Here is a 20,660-nt window from a genome sequence, read left to right on the forward strand (position 1 = left end):
CAGACATGACACTTGGAAATTAGATGCATTTATTTTACCTTTAAACAGTCCACATAATGCTTTTAAGACTACTGGTTGCTTAGAGGAATGTGTGTGTTAGTGAAAGGGTTATCCTATAAGGATTAAGTGTGCTGACAGAAATCGTACCAAATGTTTTAAGAAGAGGATTGTCTTGGGGGTGGCTCAGCCTCTGTGTTTGCGTGTGTCAGTGATGTTGAGTTACCATGTTTAACCTCGGATATGCCTCTAACGTTACGGGAGTAGCCACACATTGAGAATGGGGAGGGGTTTGGAGAAGAACGCTTCCCCCCTTTCCAGAACCGAAGTCAGTCAGTCAACAACTCAGAGCCACTTCTGACAGACTGGTACACCCACAACGCTCCCATTGGGACAGAGGGCCTCATTATGTTAATCACATGGAATGACTCAGGGGAAGCGGGTATATTCAGTAATGTGAAATGTTCCGAATGTTGCAGATAGAAATAGAATGAATGGAGACAATCACTTTTCTGTGACGTTACATCCTCCTGAGTGTGGCTTCCACTGCGAAGCTCTCTCTAGTCCAACAGTACAGAAAATGTGGTGAATTCTCTCAGCCCTGTTTATATGGGGCCTTTAACAATAGTTATGTTCTGTTGCCCTCTGACTTTGGTCATCTTTGGATACATTACAGTTAAAAGAAGACAATCGGGTGACCACAATATTCTCATTGACCTAAAAATTACCTTAGGGTCCAAATTGAACCAGACAGCAAGGGTATGTTTGCACTGAGACATTGAGAATGTTGATGTATGGTAGGATGAAAAACTATCCCAAGACATGTTACCCTTTCTAATCACCATAACGATCATGAGATAAAACAATCTCACACTGCAAGAGTCTGGTGGGGTGGTGGTACAGATTTTTGTTCCAGCCCAGCAGCAACACATCTGATTCAACTTGTCAAAGTCTTGATATGATTACTTGAATCAGGTGTGTTACTGCTTGACTTTAACAGAAATCCCCACACGGGGCAAGATTGTCAATCTGTGAAATGATGATAGCTGCAAGCATTCCTTAACACAGTTATGCGACACCATGCTTATCGGTTTTCCAACTTTTGTTCCTCTTGTCCACCGCCTACAAATACTTCCCGACATCGTGGCCTGAGTCCTAACATTTGACAACATAATATTCTTATTTTTTGGAGAAATACCATGCATTCACCATTTTTTCAAAAATAGCACCACAATGATTCCTACCTAAATAAATACTCTTGACATTTACAGTACAAATAAAGCAATCCTGTTCTTTCAACAGTGCAAACATATTTACATACAACAGACAATAATGCCAAGACGTACAGGGAAACATTTAAAGACTGAAATTTGCAACAGTCTTACACACTGTTATACACATTAATTTGAAGTGTAATGACTACTGAGTTTGTTTTTCTGTGTGTGTTAGAAAGGCTTAATTCCTTGTGTTAGTTTGGGTAGTGTGTTGAAGTCAAGACTAAAGAGGCTGAATGTTCAGACATGACGAAGTAGATCGGTGTAAGGCATCCTGCAGTGTGTAAGAAAAGTCCAGAGCTTTTCAAAATGGTGAAGTCATTTTAACGACTGGTGCCATTACCTCGACAACCAATGTTTGGGCCTTAAGTTATTTTACAGAATTCTTTTTAAAGACCAAGTGAAAGGAAGCCCAATTAAATGATGAGGAGGCCCAATAATGAGAGGACTGAAATGAACTGAAAGAACAGACACCTTGTTTCTCGAAATGTGTACAATCTAAACTAAATAAAGCATTGTTAGCAAGTTATACAGTTTACAGATAATAATGTAGATACTATACTGCTTTTAGCACTATACAGTTCCAAACAACCGAAAATGAAATAAAACAATGAATTGGATAAAGTATCAATAGGTATTCAGGTATAAGAGAATGGGTCAGCTAAGTGAGTGAATTGCATGCTTGAGTTGAACACTGTAGGTGAGGGGTGGTACAGACTGGTGAGTGACAGGCACTAATAATAAAGATGGACAATAATAAGGTTGTGGTAATGGACAGTGTTGCTGGACCAATATAAGTGTGCTGTCTACCAAGGGAAATAAAAGGGGAGAACTGACATGTTGCAGTCTATAGCCTACAAAGGTGGTATTGTGCTAGTGTTTCAGATGATGTGGACATGATACCAAAGTACTAAAAAATATCAAAATAGAAGGACATTAAGATAATATACACTATCTTCTACATTTATAATTCAAATCAAATTGTATCTTAATGTCTGCTTAAGAATCTATATAACAGGACATACAACCATCTATCAACACTGTCAAAATAACAAAATTACTGATAGTCACATAGCCTACTGTAAGTAATAAACAAAAGCACCAGTGTCAGATCTGTGTCAAACAGTTTATCTGTATGTGATTCTTCAAGTGTTCCCCCTCATTTCTCCTTCAAGTGGATCAAACATGGGGTTGTAACAATGTTTACACATTATGCTTTGGTGAACAGTGCACAGACCTTTTTGGCTTGGATACATTTTAATGGGGTCTGTTAATAAAAAAGCAGTTTATTAACAGGTTGTCAGTATAACTCATTTGGTTATTACTTTTGGTTGTTAGATCCTTACGTTGGCTAGATTCTAATCAGATCCGCACTAGCGGACACCAGCATAGAGATTGTTTTGGGAGTGTCAGAACTGAGTCAAAGCTGTCAAATCCACAAGCGGCTTCTTGCATTAGCTTATCGCGAACACTGCCATTTGATGCAATGAAACCAAATTTATAATCCAACAAATCCCATACAGTTGCGTTAGAAATTCATGCAGCCGTGTTAGTTCAAACACTTGAATGCGTGATGCACTATTGTCTACACCTCGACAGTGGTGTAAAAATACTTTAAAGTACTAAAGTAGTTTTTGGGGGTATCTGTACTTTACTATATATATTTTTTGACTACTTTTACTTCACTACATTCCTTAAGAAAATATTGTTATTTTTACTCCATACATTTTCCTTGACACCCAAAAGTACTTGTTACATTTTGAATGCTTAGCAGGACAGGAAAATAGTCATATTCACGTACTTATCAACCGAACATCCCTGGTCATCCCTACTGCCTCTGATCTGGTAGACACACTACACACATGCTTTGTTTGTAAATTATATCTGAGTGTTGGAGTGTGCCTCTGGCTTTCCGTTAAAAAAAAGAACAAAAAAAGTGGTGCCATCTGGTTTGCTTAATATAAGGAATTTGAAATGATTTATACTTTTACTTTTGATACATAAATATATTTTTAACCAAATACTTGTAGACTTTTACTCAAGTACAATTTTACTGGGTGACTTTTACTAGAGTCATTTTCTATTAAGGTATCTTTACTTTTACTCAAGTATGACAGTTGGGTACTTTTTATACCACTGCACCTCGATTAGATTGAGAGGTTAAATTCCCCTATCCAAATTAACTTTCGCATTTTGAGCTTCTAATGCGGCAGGGATAATAAGGAAGCAATTGGGTTGTGACACGAGCAGCTGCTCAGCTATTTGTCAGCTCATACTGCAGTTACACCTCCAACACCGGCAAAACATCCTCTATGTGGATGTCTACCAACACAGGTTAACACTTGATCTGATTGAATCAAGGCCTAATCAAACATAAGAAAACGGAACAGGGAGGGACGACATGGACTGCTCCAATCAATAATGCTTATTTTGGCGTTCTACTTTAAAAAAAAATCTGTTGCGTGACCTAATAAACACAACTGTGGCCTTGGTGGATGACAAGAAAACATCATAGGCTTTGGGAGGGTCCCAGCTTCCAAGAGTGTGAGGACCACTGTTGTACGTAAAAACATAGTAACAATTGCAAAATTAATTGCCTAATTGACATTCAAGTTTTCTGAATCGGAGTGTCTGATGAGCCACATTGATGCTTGAAGCCACTGTTTGTTTGTTGTTGACTTGGGAGTCTCAAGCGAAAGATAATCTGCCACATAATATTAGGTACTCAAACCTGGAAACATAATACACAAATTAAGAGCTTTCAGCCAAGTTATAGATTTCAGGAGGAAAAAAGTTACTAATCTAAAAAAAATTATTCAAAGGATAGTTGATCAAGTACTGTATGTTCATTGGTATGAACTTGCATAAAACAAGTTAAGAGAGAACATGTGTCAATGTAAATATTATTCACAGACTTCCAGGTAAACAACCAGTGTAGTCACAGCCTCTCTGGTGACTAATGAGGTGTATCATTACTGCCTCTCAGGTAACCAATGAGTGTGCATTTTCAATGCACTCGTGGGATGTGGTGGGTCAGAGATTTTGGGGCCGGTGCTTGTGGGATGTGCCCGGACCCAGAAGGAAGGTGGGTGGGGTCACTCCTTCATACACACGCTGCACCGGCCTACGTTGAGGCGGTGTTGCCAACTCCTCTTTGAGCGTGCCCTGTGAAGTTGAGGGGCTAAGCATTCCATCTGCGCCCACCCGGGTCAACCAGAAGCTGTAGATGTTGGCGAAGTAGTGGCATGTACCCCGCGGGCCCTGGCATTCCACAAACGGCTGGGCACGGAAGTCCCTCAGGCAGCTTCCTGATGATGTCAGAGACTGGCCACCACCCTCATCGCCGGCCCCTGTGTGCTACAATACACCTACGTGTTACAACTGTTATAACAAAACACTCACACACAGGCACACACACGCAGACTCAAACACGCAGGCACATACATACAGTACTAGTCAAATTTTGGACACACCTACTCATTCAAGGTTTTTTTTTTATTTTTACTATTTTCTACTTAGTAAAATAATAGTGAAGATATCAAAACTATGAAATAACACATATGGAATCATGTAGTAACCAAAAAAGTGCCTAACAAATCAAAATATATTTTAGATTCTTCATAGTAGCCACCCTTTGCCTTGACAGCTTTGCACACTCTTGGCATTCTCAACCAGCTTCATGAGGTAGTCACCTGGAATGCATTTCAATTAACATGTGTGCCTTGTTAAAAGTTCATTTGTGGAATTTCTTTCCTTCTTAATATGTTTGAGCCAATCAGTTGTGTTGTGACAATGTAGGGGTTACAGAAGCTAGCCCTATTTGGTAAAAGACCAAGTCCATATTATGGCAAGATCTCCTTAAAACGTCTTAAGGCTAGGGGGCACTATTTTCATGTCCAGATGAAAAGTGTGCCCAAAGTAAACTGCCTGCTACTCAGGCCCAGAAGCTAGGATATGCATATAATTGGTAGATTTGGATAGAAAACACTCCACAGTTTCTAAAACTGTTAAGTTCTGTTATACTCACAGACATAATTTTATCTGGCAGGCAAAACCCCGAGGACAAACCAGCCAGGAAAAAATGTTTTGAGGTCAATGTCTTTTCAATTGGTTTTCTATGGGGAACTGGATTTATGAGGGACCTGGTTGCAGTTGTTATGGCTTCCACTAGATGTCAACAGTCTTTTGAAATTGGTTGATGTTTTTCCTTTGAGAAATTAAGAAGTAGCCCTTTCCTTTCTGAGTGTAGAGCCAAGTGGACTGTTTTGTTTGGGGCGCGTGACCTGGAGCTCGCTCCACTTTCATTTTATCCGCTATTGAACACAGTTTAATTCCGTCTTAAATTTTATCGATTATTTACGTTTTAAAATACCTAGTGTTGGATTAGGAAAGTTGTTTGAAATGTTTGGATCAAGTTTACAGGTAACTTATTAGATACTTTGTAGTCATGTTGGGCGAGTTGGAACCGGTGTATTTTCTGAATCAAACGCGCTAAATAAATGGACATTTTTGGGGATATAACGACAGAATTTATCGAACAAAAGGACCATTTGTGATGTTTAATGGACATATTGGAATGACAACAGAAGAAGATCTTCAAAGGTAAGGCATGAATTATATCGTTATTTCTGACTTTTGCGTCGCGCCCGGTGATTTGAAATCTGATTTTCATGTGTTGGTATGCTGGGCGCTGTCCTCAGATAATCTCATGGTTTGCTTTCGCCGTAAAGCCTTTTTGAAATCTGACACTGCGGCTGGATTAACATGAAGTTCATCTTTAAACCGATGTATAACACTTGTATGATTTATGAATTATTATTATGAATATTTCTGTTTTTGAATTTGGCGCGCTGCAATTTCACTGGGTGTTGTCAAATCAATCCCGTTAACCTCTTACATCTAGACGTTCCGCTAGCGGAACACCTGCTCCAATATCCAATGATGGGCGTGGCGCGAAATACAAATTCCTCTAAAATCCGAAAACTTCCATTTTTCAAACATATGACTATTTCACAGCATTTTAAAGACAAGACTCTCGTTAATCTAACCACACTGTCCGATTTCAAAAAGGCTTTACAGCGAAAGCAAAACATTAGATTATGTCAGCAGAGTACCCAGCCAGAAATAATCAGACACCCATTTTTCAAGCTAGGATATAATGTCACAAAAACCCAGAAGACAGCTAAATGCAGCACTAACCTTTGATGATCTTCATCAGATGACACACCTAGGACATTATGTTATACAATACATGCATGTTTTGTTCAATCAAGTTCATATTTATATCAAAAAACAGCTTTTTACATTAGCATGTGACGTTCAGAACTAGCATAACCCCCGCAAACTTCCTGGGAATTTACTAACAATTTACTAAATTACTCACGATAAACGTTCACAAAAAGCATAACAATTATTTTAAGAATTATAGATACAGAACTCCTCTATGCACTCGATATGTCCGATTTTAAAATAGCTTTTTGGTGAAAGCACATTTTGCAATATTCTAAGTACATAGCCCAGCCATCATGGGCTAGCTATTTAGACACCCGGCAAGTTTAGCCTTCACCAAAATCAGATTTACTATTACAAAAGTTTGATTACCTTTTGTTGTCTTCGTCAGAATGCACTCCCAGGACTGCTACTTCAATAACAAATGTTGGTTTGGTCCAAAATAATCCATCGTTATATCCGAATAGCGGCGTTTTGTTCGTGCGTTCCAGAAACTATCCGAAATGGTAAATCAGGGTCGCGCGCATGGCGCATTTCGTGACAAAGAAATTCTAAATATTCCATTACCGTACTTCGAAGCATGTCAACCGCTGTTTAAAATCCATTTTTATGCAATTTATCTCGTAAAAAAGCGATAATATTCCGACCGGGAATCTCCTTTTCGGTAAACAGAGGAAAAAACACAAAGACGGGGGCGGCCAGTGCACGCGCCTAAGCCCACAGTCCCTTGATCGGCCAATTGAGAAAGGCGATAATGTGTTTCAGCCTGGGGCTGGAATGACGACATTCAGGTTTTTCCCGGGCTCTGAGAGCCTATGGAAGACGTAGGAAGTGTCACGTTAGAGCAGAGATCCTTTGTAATGGATAGAGATGGCAAAGAAGTTCAAGAAATGGTCAGACAGGGTACTTCCTGTACAGAATCTTGTCACGTTTTGGCCTGCCAAATGAGTTCTGTTATACTCACAGACACCATTCAAACAGTTTTAGAAACTTTGGAGTGTTTTCTATCCAAAGCTAATAATTATATGCATATTCTAGTTTCTGGGCAGGACTAATAATCAGTTTAAATCGGGTACGTTTTTTATCCAGCCGTGAAAATACTGCCCCCTAGCCATAACAGGTTAACGGGATTGGCGCGCGAAGGGTCCATAAGAAGTTAAATAAGCAAATAGAAACGAAGGTCAGTCAATTCGGAACATTTCAAAAAATTTGCTGCAAAAACCATCAAGCGCTATGATGAAACTGGCTCATGAGGACCGCCACAGGAAAGGAACACCCAGAGTTTCCTCTGCTGCAGAGGATAAATTCATTAGAGTTACCAGCCTCAGAAATTGCAGCCCAAATAAATGCTTCACAGAGTTCAAGTATCAGACACATCTCAACATCAACTGTTCAGAGGAGACTGCGTGAATCAGGCCTACATAGTCGAATTGCTGCAAAGAAACCACAACTAAAGGACACCAATAAGAAGAAGAGACTTGCCTGGGCCAAGAAACACGACCAATGGACATTAGACTGGTGGAAATCTGTCCTTTGGTCTGATGAGTCCAAATGTGACATTTTCTGTTCCAAATGCCGTGTCTTTATGAGACGCAGAGTAGGTAAACGGGTGCTCTCCGCATGTGTGGTTCCCACCGTGAAGCATGGAGGAGGAAGTGTGATGGTGCATTGCTGGTGACACTGTATGTGATTTATTTAAAATTCAAGGCACACTTAACCAGCATGGCTAACCCGGCATTCTGCAGCAATACGCCATCCCATCTGGTTTGCACTTAGTGGGACTATCATTTGTTTTTCAACAGAACAATGATCCAACACACCTCCAGGCTGTGTAAGGGCTATTTGACCAAGAAGTAGAGTGATGGAGTGCTGCATCAGATGACCTGGCCTCCACAATCACCCGACTTCAACCCAATTGAGATGGTTTGGGATGGGTTAGACCGCACAGTGAAGGAAAAGCAGCCAACAAGTGCTCAGCATATGTGGGAACTCCTTCAAGACTGTTGGAAAAGCATTCCAGGTGAATCTGCTTGAGAGAATGCCAAAGCTGTCATCAAGGCAAAGGGTGGCTACTCTGAAGAATCTAAAATATATTTTGATTTGTTTAACACTTTTTTGGTTACTACATGATTCCATAAGTGTTATTTTTTTATAGTTTTGGTGTCTTCACTACTATTCTACAATGTAGAAAATAGTAAAAATAAAGAAAAACCCTTGAATGAGTAGGTGTGTCCAAACCTTTGACTGGTACTGTATACACCGACATGCAAAGACACACTCAGACACACACACACACATAAAATCACTCACCATGAGGAAGGAGTATCCCACCCAGAGACTCCTCCAGTTGGGGGGACAGAAGGGATTGCTGTTGTCCTGGCTGTGAACTGCCACAGCAGGGGAAGGGGCCTCACACACCACGCAGCGGCTGATGTGTTGTTGGATGTCCTGGTCCGCCACGGGCATCATGGGCACTGCCGCTGTGGTGGACAGCCAGTAGGACTTGTCATTGCGGCTGGCGTAGTCACACGTTCCCATGTTGCAATAGGAGAAAGGCATGGTGCTGAAGAGACGCATACATGACCCGGCCTGACCTATTAGGAGGAAAAGACATGCTAGGTTACTGGTTACAATCATTCAAACACCACACACACACACACACACACACACACACACACACACACACACACACACACACACACACACACACACACACACACACACACACACAGTATTGTTGACCAACTTACCGAGGTCCTGTGTGTGGGCTTTCTCTTGGCCCTCCAGGTACAGCAGACTGTAGCCAGTCCACAGTTGTGTCATGTCTGCTGGACAGGAAGGGAGCATGTCTGATTGGCTGTGCATCACCAACAGGAAGCCAGAGTTAAAGGTGGTGGTGGGGCCTGGGCTGCCGGCATCTCCCGAAGGACCTGGGGCGCCTACGATGACAGACAGTCAGAGTCAGAGACAAAGAGAAACAATATATTTAGCTACTCTTGAAGGGAGCATAATAGTGAATACTTTTTTAGAAAAATGTGATTCAAATCGATCAATGAAATGAATTTACAAACAATGAAGTAAAACAGCCGTAATCCACGTTAACCGACAAACGTATAGTTTATCATTGCTTTTGTTTAGGTGGTATCGGAGGTGTAACTGCTGTCAAATCGGTGAGCAGAGCTCTTGTGGTCATGGTCACAAAACCACACAAGTCCATATATCCCACCCGCATTAAAAGTTCAGAACGAGAAAGTGTAGGCTATATACAAATAATTACACTCAAATTGAAAATCAAACTAAATAATAAGGATTTATATCAGCGTAAACGAGGTGTAGATTACATCACACATTCCAGTGTTCAAACTTGTAACACGGCCGAATGGGATTTCTACTAATGCGACTTGGTGTATCCAATGGCAATGACCACGATAGGTATAACGCCGGGAGCCACTTATGGATTTCACAGTTGAATCAATCAGATCAGTGGCAACCCAAGTAAAAAAACGCATTGCTTTTCCTTGCTTTTGTTTAGGCGGTGTCGGAGGTGTAACTGCTGTCAATTCACGGGCATTGCCATTGTATGCACAGTCGCATAAGTAGAAATCCAATGCAATCTACACCTCGATTAGGCTGATATAATTCCCTAATATTTTGTTTAATGATTTAAAATTTGAGTGTCATTATTTCTATATGGTCTTCACTTTCTCATTCTGAACTCCTAACACAGGTGTGACATAAGCACAGGTGTGGTTTCGTGACAATGACCACAAGAGCAGCCGCTCACTGATTTGACAGCTCTAACACAGTTACACCGCCTAAACAAAATTAAATGAAAAGCTATGTCAGCTAATGCGGGTTACCTGAGTGGTGCAGCGGTCTAAGGCACTGCATCTCAGTGCTTGAAGCGTCACTACAGACACCCTGGTTCAAATCCAGGCTGTATCACAACCGACTGTGATTGGGAGTCCCGTAGGGCTGTGTTTGGCCCAACGTCGTCCGGTTTTGGCCGGTGTAGGCCGTCATTGTAAATAAGAATTTGTTCTTAACTGACTTGCCTAGTTAAATAAAGGTTTAAATATATATGGCCTTATATTTTGGGTTCTGATGGGGTACGACAGTTGAACTAAGCTCATGGGGCATTTCTAAGTTATATTTGGGGCTATCCAACCCTGTTCCATGGAGAGCTACCATTCTGTAGGTTTTCACTCCAACCACAAAACCTAGTATAGATCAATATTTGTTTTTTTATGTACCAATTGCAGATTAAGGTCAACACAGGGACTGTCTCTAAAATGACATGAAGATGATGTCATTTAGGACAGGGGCAGGGTTGATGTTTAGTTGGACACAGGTTCATGAGCAGTGTGGGTGTGTGAAGTGTCCATTCACACGCCATAGTTCATTTGACTCACCCTGTGGTCCCAATGCCCCCGTCTCCCCCTGTACCCCGCTGTCTCCTGGGGCCCCGTCTACTCCTGAGGGGCCCTCGGGCCCCGGGAATCCTGGTGACCCCAACTGGCCACTTCTCCCTGCAACAGCAGACACATACAGTATCAAATAGTATCTTATCTTTAAGTTGTATTCACTGTATGAATACTATATTTAAGCAATAAGTCACGAGGGGGTGTGGTATATGGCTAATATACCACGGCTAAGGGCTGTTCTTACGCACGACCCAACGCAGAGTGCCTGGATACAGCCCTTAGCCGTGGTATATTGGCCATATACCACAAACCCCTGAGGTGCCTTATTGCTATTATAAACTGGTTACCAACGTAATTAGACTAATAAAAATACATGTTTTGTTATACCTGTGGTATATGGTCTGATATACCACGGCTGTCAGCCAATAAGCATTCAGGGGTCGACAAATAACTAATCCTCTTATTGAAAATTCTACTTTCACAAAGACCTCAAGAGGTCTGTCTGAGAAACTACAACCACCATCTCTGAATGATAGTTTTCTTGTATTTATAAACACAATTTGGGAGAAAACAAAATAACAAACATTATTATTGTAAGAGGACAGAGCACTCTATCCAGGAAGATATCAAGAGATTTCAGGGGCTTCCATTGACCCACATCAGGCCCTACCTTTCTGTCCCTCAAAACCGTTGGATCCTGGGCCGCCAGTGAACCCAGGAAGGCCTGGTTGACCGGGTGCGCCTACGGGTCCGGGAGGAGGTGGGATTATCAATGGAGTGATCACATTCCCATTTTCTCCTTTTGGACCTGTGGATGAAAGAACAAATGTCCAAAGAGACAAAGAGAGAAGGGTATGTGGGTTATGCTGCTGTGTCAATAGAAATACAATTACTAGAAGGGAGAAAGCTTCCCAGATCAAGGCAATAGGAATGTCCGTACTAGTAATTCTATTTATATGGCTGTTTCAATTACATTGTCCCTACTGATGCTGGAGCTACTGCTTTATAAATATTTTCATTCTGCATCAATCTGTATCACTCATGATTAATGTTAATTATGCTGGTGATGGTCACTTTCATGAGGAGCTGACCTGCATCTCCTTGCAGTCCCTTGGTTCCTTTGGGTCCTGGGGGCCCACATGTTCCTGTGGAACCGGGGTGTCCTGGGACCCCCATCATCCCCGAAGCTCCTCTCTCACCTGGGCGACAACACCAGGTTTGGGGTCAATTTGAATTGAGGTCAGACAATTCAGTAAGTAAAGTGAAATTCCAATTCAATGAATCCCATCCCTTTAAATACAGTGTACCTTGAATTAGAATTTTCTCGACAGACTCATAATATATTGAGAGAACGGGTTCAGAATATTAGGGATCAATGACAGAAAGCCATAAAAATATATGCATATTGTATATTTTTCAGCACCAATTGGTAGATTACCTACTTCATAAAAAAACTGGTTTGGAGAGCCTTTACGCACAGAATATATTAGTGGATAATTTCCCACTGAACACGACTCGTCATTTCAACGTGGATAATTGGGTAATATTTGGTTGAGATGATAATCAATGAGGTTACAAATCTATATTCTCCCTCTCAAAAAGACAACCAATAGTTAGTTGACTTTCCAATGTGTTACCACTATGCATTCAATCATCGAAAAGCACAACCAAATTCCAATGGAAAAACAATGTCTGATTATTGGTTTAGTTGTCACCCAACGTCTATCACTGCGCTTTCAACCATTTTAAATCATAGCAAAGTTCAAACAGGGATACAATGTTAGATATTTTGTTTAGCTATTTTATACAACAGATTCATGTTATCACTGTGCTTAATCTAATAGCAGAACCAAATGACCTGGATTGCAGTTGAGATTACATTGAAAGTACATGGCTCAAGTGATCAATGTCGTTCGAGATTCTGCACAGATTATTACAGCAATTGTGAAGATGTCCACAGACCTGCAATGACCTATGCATGCTATCTTAAAAATGCACGCTTTATATGATTTCATAAGGAGAAATGAAAAGTTACAGTAACCACAAAATTTTAATTTTAAGGTTGTATGTTACATTTGTTTGTAAAATAGCCTTAACTTTAGGCTATTTACTGTACTACAAATGTAATATTGAGTTGTGTGTGGTTGACAACGCAAACAATTCAATATCACTGCCACTGACTGGGTGATCTTACTCTGAGGTCAACATAAGGTTTTTAATTAGGTCAACACTCATAAGGCCATGGGGCCGGACAGTATTCCAGGGCGCATTCTCAGAGCATACGCAGAACAGCTGGCAGGCATATTCACAGTCATTTTCAACCTTTTCTTGTCCCACTCTGCATTCCCCACGTCTCAAGCTGACCACCATCATTCCTGTCCCAAAAACTCTAAAGCTTGGGACCCTGGGACCTACCACCTCCCTCTGCAACTGGATCCTGGACTTCCTGACGGGCCAACTCCAGGTGGTGAGGGTAGGCAACATCACCTCTGCCACGCTGACCTTCAACCCAGATGACCCACAGGGGTTTGTGCTTAGTCCCCTCCTGTACTCTCTGTTCGAACAACGACTGCTTGGCCATGCACGACTCCAACGGTGGTAGACCTGTTGGCCTGGCAGTGTGGTTGATCTCTCCCTCAACGCCAGTAAGACCAAGGAGCTGATTGTGGACTACAGGAAACGGGGAGCGAGCACGCCCCCATCCACATCGACGGGGCAGCAGTGGAGCGGGTCGAGAGCTTCAAGTTCCTCGACTTAAAATGTTCCATACGCAAACAGTCGTGAAGAAGGCGCGACAGTGCCTCTTCCCCCTCAGGAGGTTGAAAAGATTTGTCATGGGCCCTCAAATCCTCAAAAACATGTACAGCTGCACCATTGAGAGCACCTTGACTGGCTGCATCACTGCTTGGTATGGCAACTGCACAGCCCTCGCTCGCATTGGCGCTACAGAGGGTGGTGAGGGCAGCCCAGTACATCACTGGGGTTGAGCTCCCTGCCATCCAGGACCTTTATATCAGACGATGTGAGAGGAAGGCCCGGAAAATTGTTAAAGACTCCAGTCACCTAAGCCATAGACTGTTCACTTTGCTTCCGCACGGCAAGTGGTACCGGAGCAACAAGTCTGACACCAACAGGCTCCTCTGAACACCTTCTATCCCCAAGCCATAAGACTGATAAATAGCTAACAAAATGGCTATCTGCATTGACCCTTCTATTTGATTTAGGATTTTTGCACTGTTAGCTAAGACCTCGCAAACTCCACACACTCACTCACACTCCAACACACACACAAACTCACTTAATTTGCTCACCCACACACATAACACGCACACACACTCAAATACAATCATCATATACGCTGCTGCTACTCAGGTTATCATATATCCTGATGCCTAGTCACGTTACCCCTATACATATCTAACCTTACCACTCTAGTATCCCTGCACATTGTAAATATGGTATTGGCACTGACTTTATACATAGTGTCATGACGTTGGCCTGTGGGTAAGGTTTATGACCCCCCCCCCCCCCCCATAAATACCTTTCTCCCTTCCCCTCTCTGAGTCTACTGAAGGACTTGAATAGCCTGTGTTAAATATAGAGAGTCTGGGAACATCAAACAAATGGGGAAAAGGAACCATATTTTGTTAATAAAACCAGTTGGAAATATGCTTGATAACGTAATGAGTATGGATTTCATTTCAGTTGTCATCTGAGACATTATGATTGATGACAGGACGACATAAACTGTACCTGAGAAAGTATACGCCCTCTAGTTATCAGAGTCACATGGAATTGTTATGCAATTTAAATGTTTGATATTGAAAATGTTTGTTAGGAGATGAAATGTAATTTTAGCTTCCCAATGAGAGAATTGGGTTTTCATAAGGAAAGTGCCCTGCTCGATCAGTGGCCCAACCCTGTGAAGAGACAGGGGTTATAAACGATGAAACACCTCCCTCCCCCTCTCCACTATATAAGCCTTTGACGAAAAGATAACCACGTTGTTCCAGTACGGGAGGTCTGCAGCCTCTACGTTAGAAGGACACACATGTCAAGGACAGAACTAAGCCAACCTCGGCGTGAGCTATGGTATGAACTGGTATGAACTTTGAGCTTATTCACTACAGAAGTGCTACTTCCTAGCCGTTGAGTTAGCAGCGGCCGCTGTCGACGTGGGCTAGGAAAGGACGGATGACGGATCCAGTCTAACAGACGGACGAAGATACCACCACTTATCCAATTTAACACCAGAGACATTCTTCCGAGTAACAGGAAGATCTGTTGGCCAACCCGGCCAGCATCTACGACTAATCTACCGAAGCGCAGCTCAGAGTAAATATTTATTGCATTTTCCTTTTCCAAATGGGCGGTAATTTAGAATGCATAAGATAATGTATTTACGATAGCATAGCTGCTGTTTCTGTGTTCCTAAATCTTCCCGCTCTTTCATTCAAGCCCAACCCCCTTTCCTTTGTGTAACCAGCTTTCATACAGGTTCCGTTCACCAGGGGTGAATTCTGTATGACATCATTGTATTCTGTGTATTTGTAATTCTGTGTGATTAGTTAGGTATTTAGTAAATAAATAATTAAACCCAATTTTGTATTGCTGATTCAACTTGTTAGCCAGGGTTTGTGAAGATAGCCAAGAATTTACAACTTTCATTATGAGACTGAAAATAAGACAAGGGTTAATATTGACTGCTATCGATGTAAAATATTACTAAGTATTTTAAGAGTTTATTCGGAAGATAACGGCTCTATAAACGTTCTTCCGTGGTGCCCCGACTTTCTAGTTAATTACATTTACATGATTAGCTTAATCAGGTAATATTAATTACAGAGAAATCATTTTATAAGTTAGCATGTCATATCACTTAATCCGGCATAGCCAAAGACACGACATATTGGAGCCCCCGTGCGAGGAATCTAAAATAGGATGAAGCTTTCATTTTGATTCAGCATATATAAAATTGAAAAGCAGATTACATAATATACCAAGTTTATGATTACATTATGGGAATTGTAGACCGGAATTATGGGTGCGTGTGCGCTCTGGAGAATCGCCTCCGTGTTGTGCTCTGACGTAGTCAGTGGGTAGCATAAACTATACATGTATGTATGATGGCTGATAAAGCTATCTGAGAAATAGTGCGTTTGGCCAAACGCTGGGCTATTTCTGCCTCGCGCGTTTCAGACGCGTGTTGGCTAGGTCATTATTAATTTCTCGAGCGAGGACAAAGAGCCAGCCGATTGAAATTTAGGAGAGATTAGCTTGACCAGCGATAAGTATCTCTCTGTCTCTCGCGTTTCGATGCGAGTAGACCACGGTGCATTTCGTTGTTTCCCGCGAGTTCCGGTTAAAACATCGTCAAATATCGCCGAAAAGGGTTTGAACATAATACGTTATAAGTAAAACCTTTCCCTTGCCAAGGGAATCCTATGTTGAGCATTTTTCAGGCATCAAGTAGCATTAGCTTGCTCGAGATGCTAAGCTAACAAAAGGGAAAACAGCCATTTTGTTTGTGCCACATTGTAATTCATCCGACTTGAGTTGGATTTCAGCGTGTGCCAGCAGGGACCTTCCTTCAAATAATTAGTCAGGTGACACTCAAGTCGTTACTCGTGATATCCAGACGGATATCGATGTCTTTTTCAATTGAACTAATAAGTGAAATTGCCAGATTTACATTCTCAAGTTTAAATAATATCCAAATTGATGAGTTTTCTAAATGAGACATTGTAATCTTTTTCGACATTAACCTAGATGAATAAACCTCTCAGGTGAATTAAAGTTTGAATCCCAAATAGCCTATACAGGTTTGATTTATCATTAAAATTGATCAATCAGTAAAATTTGGTTTTTGCAAAACCCATTCAGTAATCCAGTATTTACAGAAGTCCCGCCCCAGCGGGAAGCCCATGTGGCTTCGGCCCAAGGAAGAAGTGTACCATAGTGGGGAGTGTTCCCAACGTTTAATCTACTGTTTACACTTATGATATCCAATCAATGGAGATTGTATGGATTATCATCTCATTCAATTTAATAAGTTAAATTGTTGAACAAACCTTTAATGTTCTTGCAATCAAATGAGACACTTTTAAAATTTTCCACATTAACCTAGATGAATAAACCTCTCAGGTTAATTAAAGTTTAAATCCCAAATAGCCTATACAGGTTTGATTTATCATTAAAATTGATCAATCAGTAAAATTTGGTTTTTGCAAAACCCATTCAGTAATCCAGTACTGACAGAAGCGGGAATCCGCTTCTGTCCCATGTGCGACACTATTATAGCCAATCAATGGAGATTGTATGGATTATCATCTCATTCAATTTAATAAGTTAAATTGTTGAACAAACCTTAATGTTCTTGCAATCAAATGAGACACTTTTTAAATTTTCCACATTAACCTGGACGAAGCAACCTCCGGTTAATTCAAGTTTAATACCCAGATAGCCTACCCAGGTAGGATTAATCATTGGCATTGATTAATTAATTAAATTTGCTTTTGCAAATTCATTCACGTCCAACTTCCACATTACTGGTACAGTACTGATGGTTCGTCAACATCTATAAATAGATTAAACTTGTCTTTGCAGCTTCCAATGAATTCCAAACCCAAACATTGAAAAAAAAATAGGAACATTTTTCCTCTAAATTTTTCTTATAATGTGCAAGCTACCAAAGGAGGTGGTCACCACTCCTCCGCTAATTAGTGAACCTCCACCCATAAAAGGATTGATCTCTGACCTCAGCAGTGATACCAACCCTAATTATGCCATTAGAAAAACAACAGCCGAAATTGCGAACGCTCTCCAAAATCAACCATCCCCACTTTGTGGGGAATATGTCCACTAACCACGAATCTAAACGGCCATACCTGGAAACAGTCCTGGAGGACTGCTTAGCTTGTCATGCGCTAATTGATTCGGGTGCGACAATATCACTCATCTCTCAAACATTGTTTGATGATCTAAAAAGGGCTTTGAAGCCAACTAAACGTTGGTTAAAAGTGGAACGATGCGACACTACACTTCGAGGGGTCACTCACACTACCTCGCCTCTCACATTGAGAGTCATGCTGAAACTACACTTCCAGGACGTATCGCTCGTTCACCCTGTGTATGTTACCAGCCTCGAAACTGTAACCCTGCTACTTGGAGCAGACTTGATGGATCGGTTACTCCCATTGATGGATTGGAAAACCAACCAGGTATGGTCACAGGCCACAGTGCCTTCTCCACTGACCACACTGTCTTCCCCTAACGCTAGCTGCAATGCAGTCATTCACGAGGGCTATCTGTCGAAAGCACCCCTTGGGAAAAAGACGTTTAGAAACCTCTTGGTGCAGAATCCGATCCAAGGAGATATTACGATATCTCGACACATTCCATCAGCCAATCTGATTGACCATTCTTTTCATGATTTCGAGCCAGCTGTCTCTGTGAATGAGCAACTTCCCTCCTCCTTGCAGTCGTGCAATACGGTAGTTGAGATGAATTTCTCTTGCCCTTCGGACACTTCCGCAAGCACTGCGGCCGTCTCAGCAAGAAAAACATTGATGTGCAGAGTACACTCTGCTTCCGATGATACACCTTCTGCTTTGTTGGGGACTGTCACCCCTTACAATGACACTAATGGCGTCAGTCCAGCAACTGACCCGATGACTCCCACTGGTGAAACACTTTGCGATATCGCAGACCGATATCCACGTCTCAGTTTGCAGGTACTGAAGAGGTTGCCACACGCGGACGCGGTGGTGACTGACAGACCTCGACAGCCACTGAGGGTGTTGAAGCACAAACACCAGGAGATTTGGTTGAAAGGTTACAGCCATTCTCATAATAACGCGGCCACTGACAACTCGTACATAGGGTCCGACCTTTTCGTTTGCGCCTCGGACACCAACACCACCCGCTGGTGGGGGGGTCCCGAGACACAAAGGGGGGGAATAGTAGCCCAGACCCATGATGAGCCTCATCGAGGCCGGTGGGGGGGTCGAGACTACGGACAACACCGTACGAGGCCGCCAGAGCATAAATCAAATCTAGTTGTAAACTCCCCTATGAGAACAGTGAGGAGCAGACAGGCCCCTAGACGGGGATTATCTTAGAACACATCTAAGATAGTACTGAGGTGTACCACACTGGTCGTAAAGGAAGTCCAATGGACTTGTCCACCTCCAAAACAAATGGCAACAATAATCATTCCTTGCCATGTGTAGGTTCAACTACAATACAACTAGTAATATGCTCCAATCATGTGTTCCGGTAGATAATATTTCAGAATAAATCGGTAGGACAACTGGACCCCTTGAATACCAGTACCAATACCACAGTCAGTCCAGCAACACTCAGTAAGAGGATTAGTAACCTCACAAGTTGAATTGCTATTGATAATAGCGACATAGGAGTCACTCAGAGTGCAACACGGGGAAGGGAATCTCCATTGCACTCTTCCAATGGTTAACACATGCCACTAATAAATAGAACCCTCCGTTCAGGAGAAAATTATTAGAAGTCATGAACCATGATCACACCACGTTCGACTGGTCTAATACTTAGAGTACTTCTGTCGTGAGGTTAGCTCCTCCGTGGATAACATAGCTATGAAATTGACTTCATACCTACTGCCACTACAATAGTGGAAGACACAGTGACTTGTAGAAAACTACTACAGACTCCCTTGACACCAATTCTGACTGACCTCCAGGCATTGACCTGAAAATTACCTGACTACGTCAGACTCATTCTGAACAAGTTGTAATCTGCCAGGATACTTGGTTTTCTTCCCTTGACATGCGCGATTGTGTAAGCATAAACGCACATGCACAACAGAACATCCAATTAGGATTTATGCTAGGATCACTTAAGGGTCCAAGCAAAATACCAGCCTTAGTAAAGTTGAACATTTACTTCTAGGCCTTTGACTCTACAGCACTCACCAGTTTTCTAACCAGAAGTCCATAGGTCATCCTGTAGACTGCCCAAAACTAGTGCCTTACAGCTGTAGACTTATCATATAGTTGTCAACTTAGGATAGTACCCTAAGCGCCACCCTGCAAATTAGGAAAGCCCTAAATATGTCATTAGACAATGCCATGATAGGGTCATTTTGCCAAGACCATGGACGTAGATAGAATACAGTCCAATTAGATGATTAAGGTGGCATAACTATTTTGTTTTGTTTATGCTTTCATTAATTTTGTTTATTTTCTTTGGCACATAGAAAGTGATAGAGCTATAAACAACTCCCCCATACAACCATCAGTTAGTGCCACAACGCCGCTCATTTGGTGGGAAATGTAATGATATATTTCATGAGTGTGTGTGCGTTGTTAACATCTGCCTAAGTTACTGCCCAGATATTCCAGTCTGGACGACCAGACGACGGGTCCGGAACGGCGATCCCAATCCGGACATCCGCTGCCGAGCCATGGAAAGGACTTCTTCATTTGCAGAGACCCTACCGGGTCGACCACCAGAGGGGGAACTGCAATAGCAACCACCAACTGGACATCTGCTGCCCAGCCTTGGAGCGGATTTCTTCATTTGCAGACACCCTACCCGGGTCGACCGCCAGATGGGGACCACAACGATGATCCACAACCAGGACAACCCACGTTCATTTTTATGTTGGTTTACAACATGGGGGGACTGTCATGACGTTGGCCTGTGGGTAAGGTTTATGACCCCCCCCCCCCCATAAATACCTTTCTCCCTTCCCCTC

At 42.0% G+C, this 20,660-nt stretch overlaps 1 protein-coding gene across 3 annotated transcripts in view; it reads right to left on the minus strand.

Annotated features, from left to right (window-relative positions):
• Positions 1–12: 12 nt before the first annotated feature.
• Positions 13–20,660, minus strand: part of col4a4 (collagen, type IV, alpha 4) — a 241,676-nt gene continuing 221,028 nt past the window's right edge. For all 3 annotated transcript variants that reach the window (XM_082966130.1, XM_082966129.1, XM_082966128.1), the window contains 6 exons: positions 12,016–12,123; positions 11,595–11,732; positions 10,913–11,029; positions 9,251–9,439; positions 8,811–9,094; positions 13–4,628 (listed from right to left, as the gene is read on the minus strand). In XM_082966130.1, the coding sequence (XP_082822256.1) occupies positions 4,305–4,628; positions 8,811–9,094; positions 9,251–9,439; positions 10,913–11,029; positions 11,595–11,732; positions 12,016–12,123 (1,160 nt within the window). In that variant the 3' untranslated portion in view covers positions 13–4,304. The remainder of the gene's footprint in view (positions 4,629–8,810; positions 9,095–9,250; positions 9,440–10,912; positions 11,030–11,594; positions 11,733–12,015; positions 12,124–20,660) is intronic.

This window comes from Salmo salar, chromosome 20 (genome assembly GCF_965601325.2).
Source record: "Salmo salar chromosome 20, fSalSal1, whole genome shotgun sequence".
Classification (NCBI taxonomy): domain Eukaryota; kingdom Metazoa; phylum Chordata; class Actinopteri; order Salmoniformes; family Salmonidae; genus Salmo; species Salmo salar.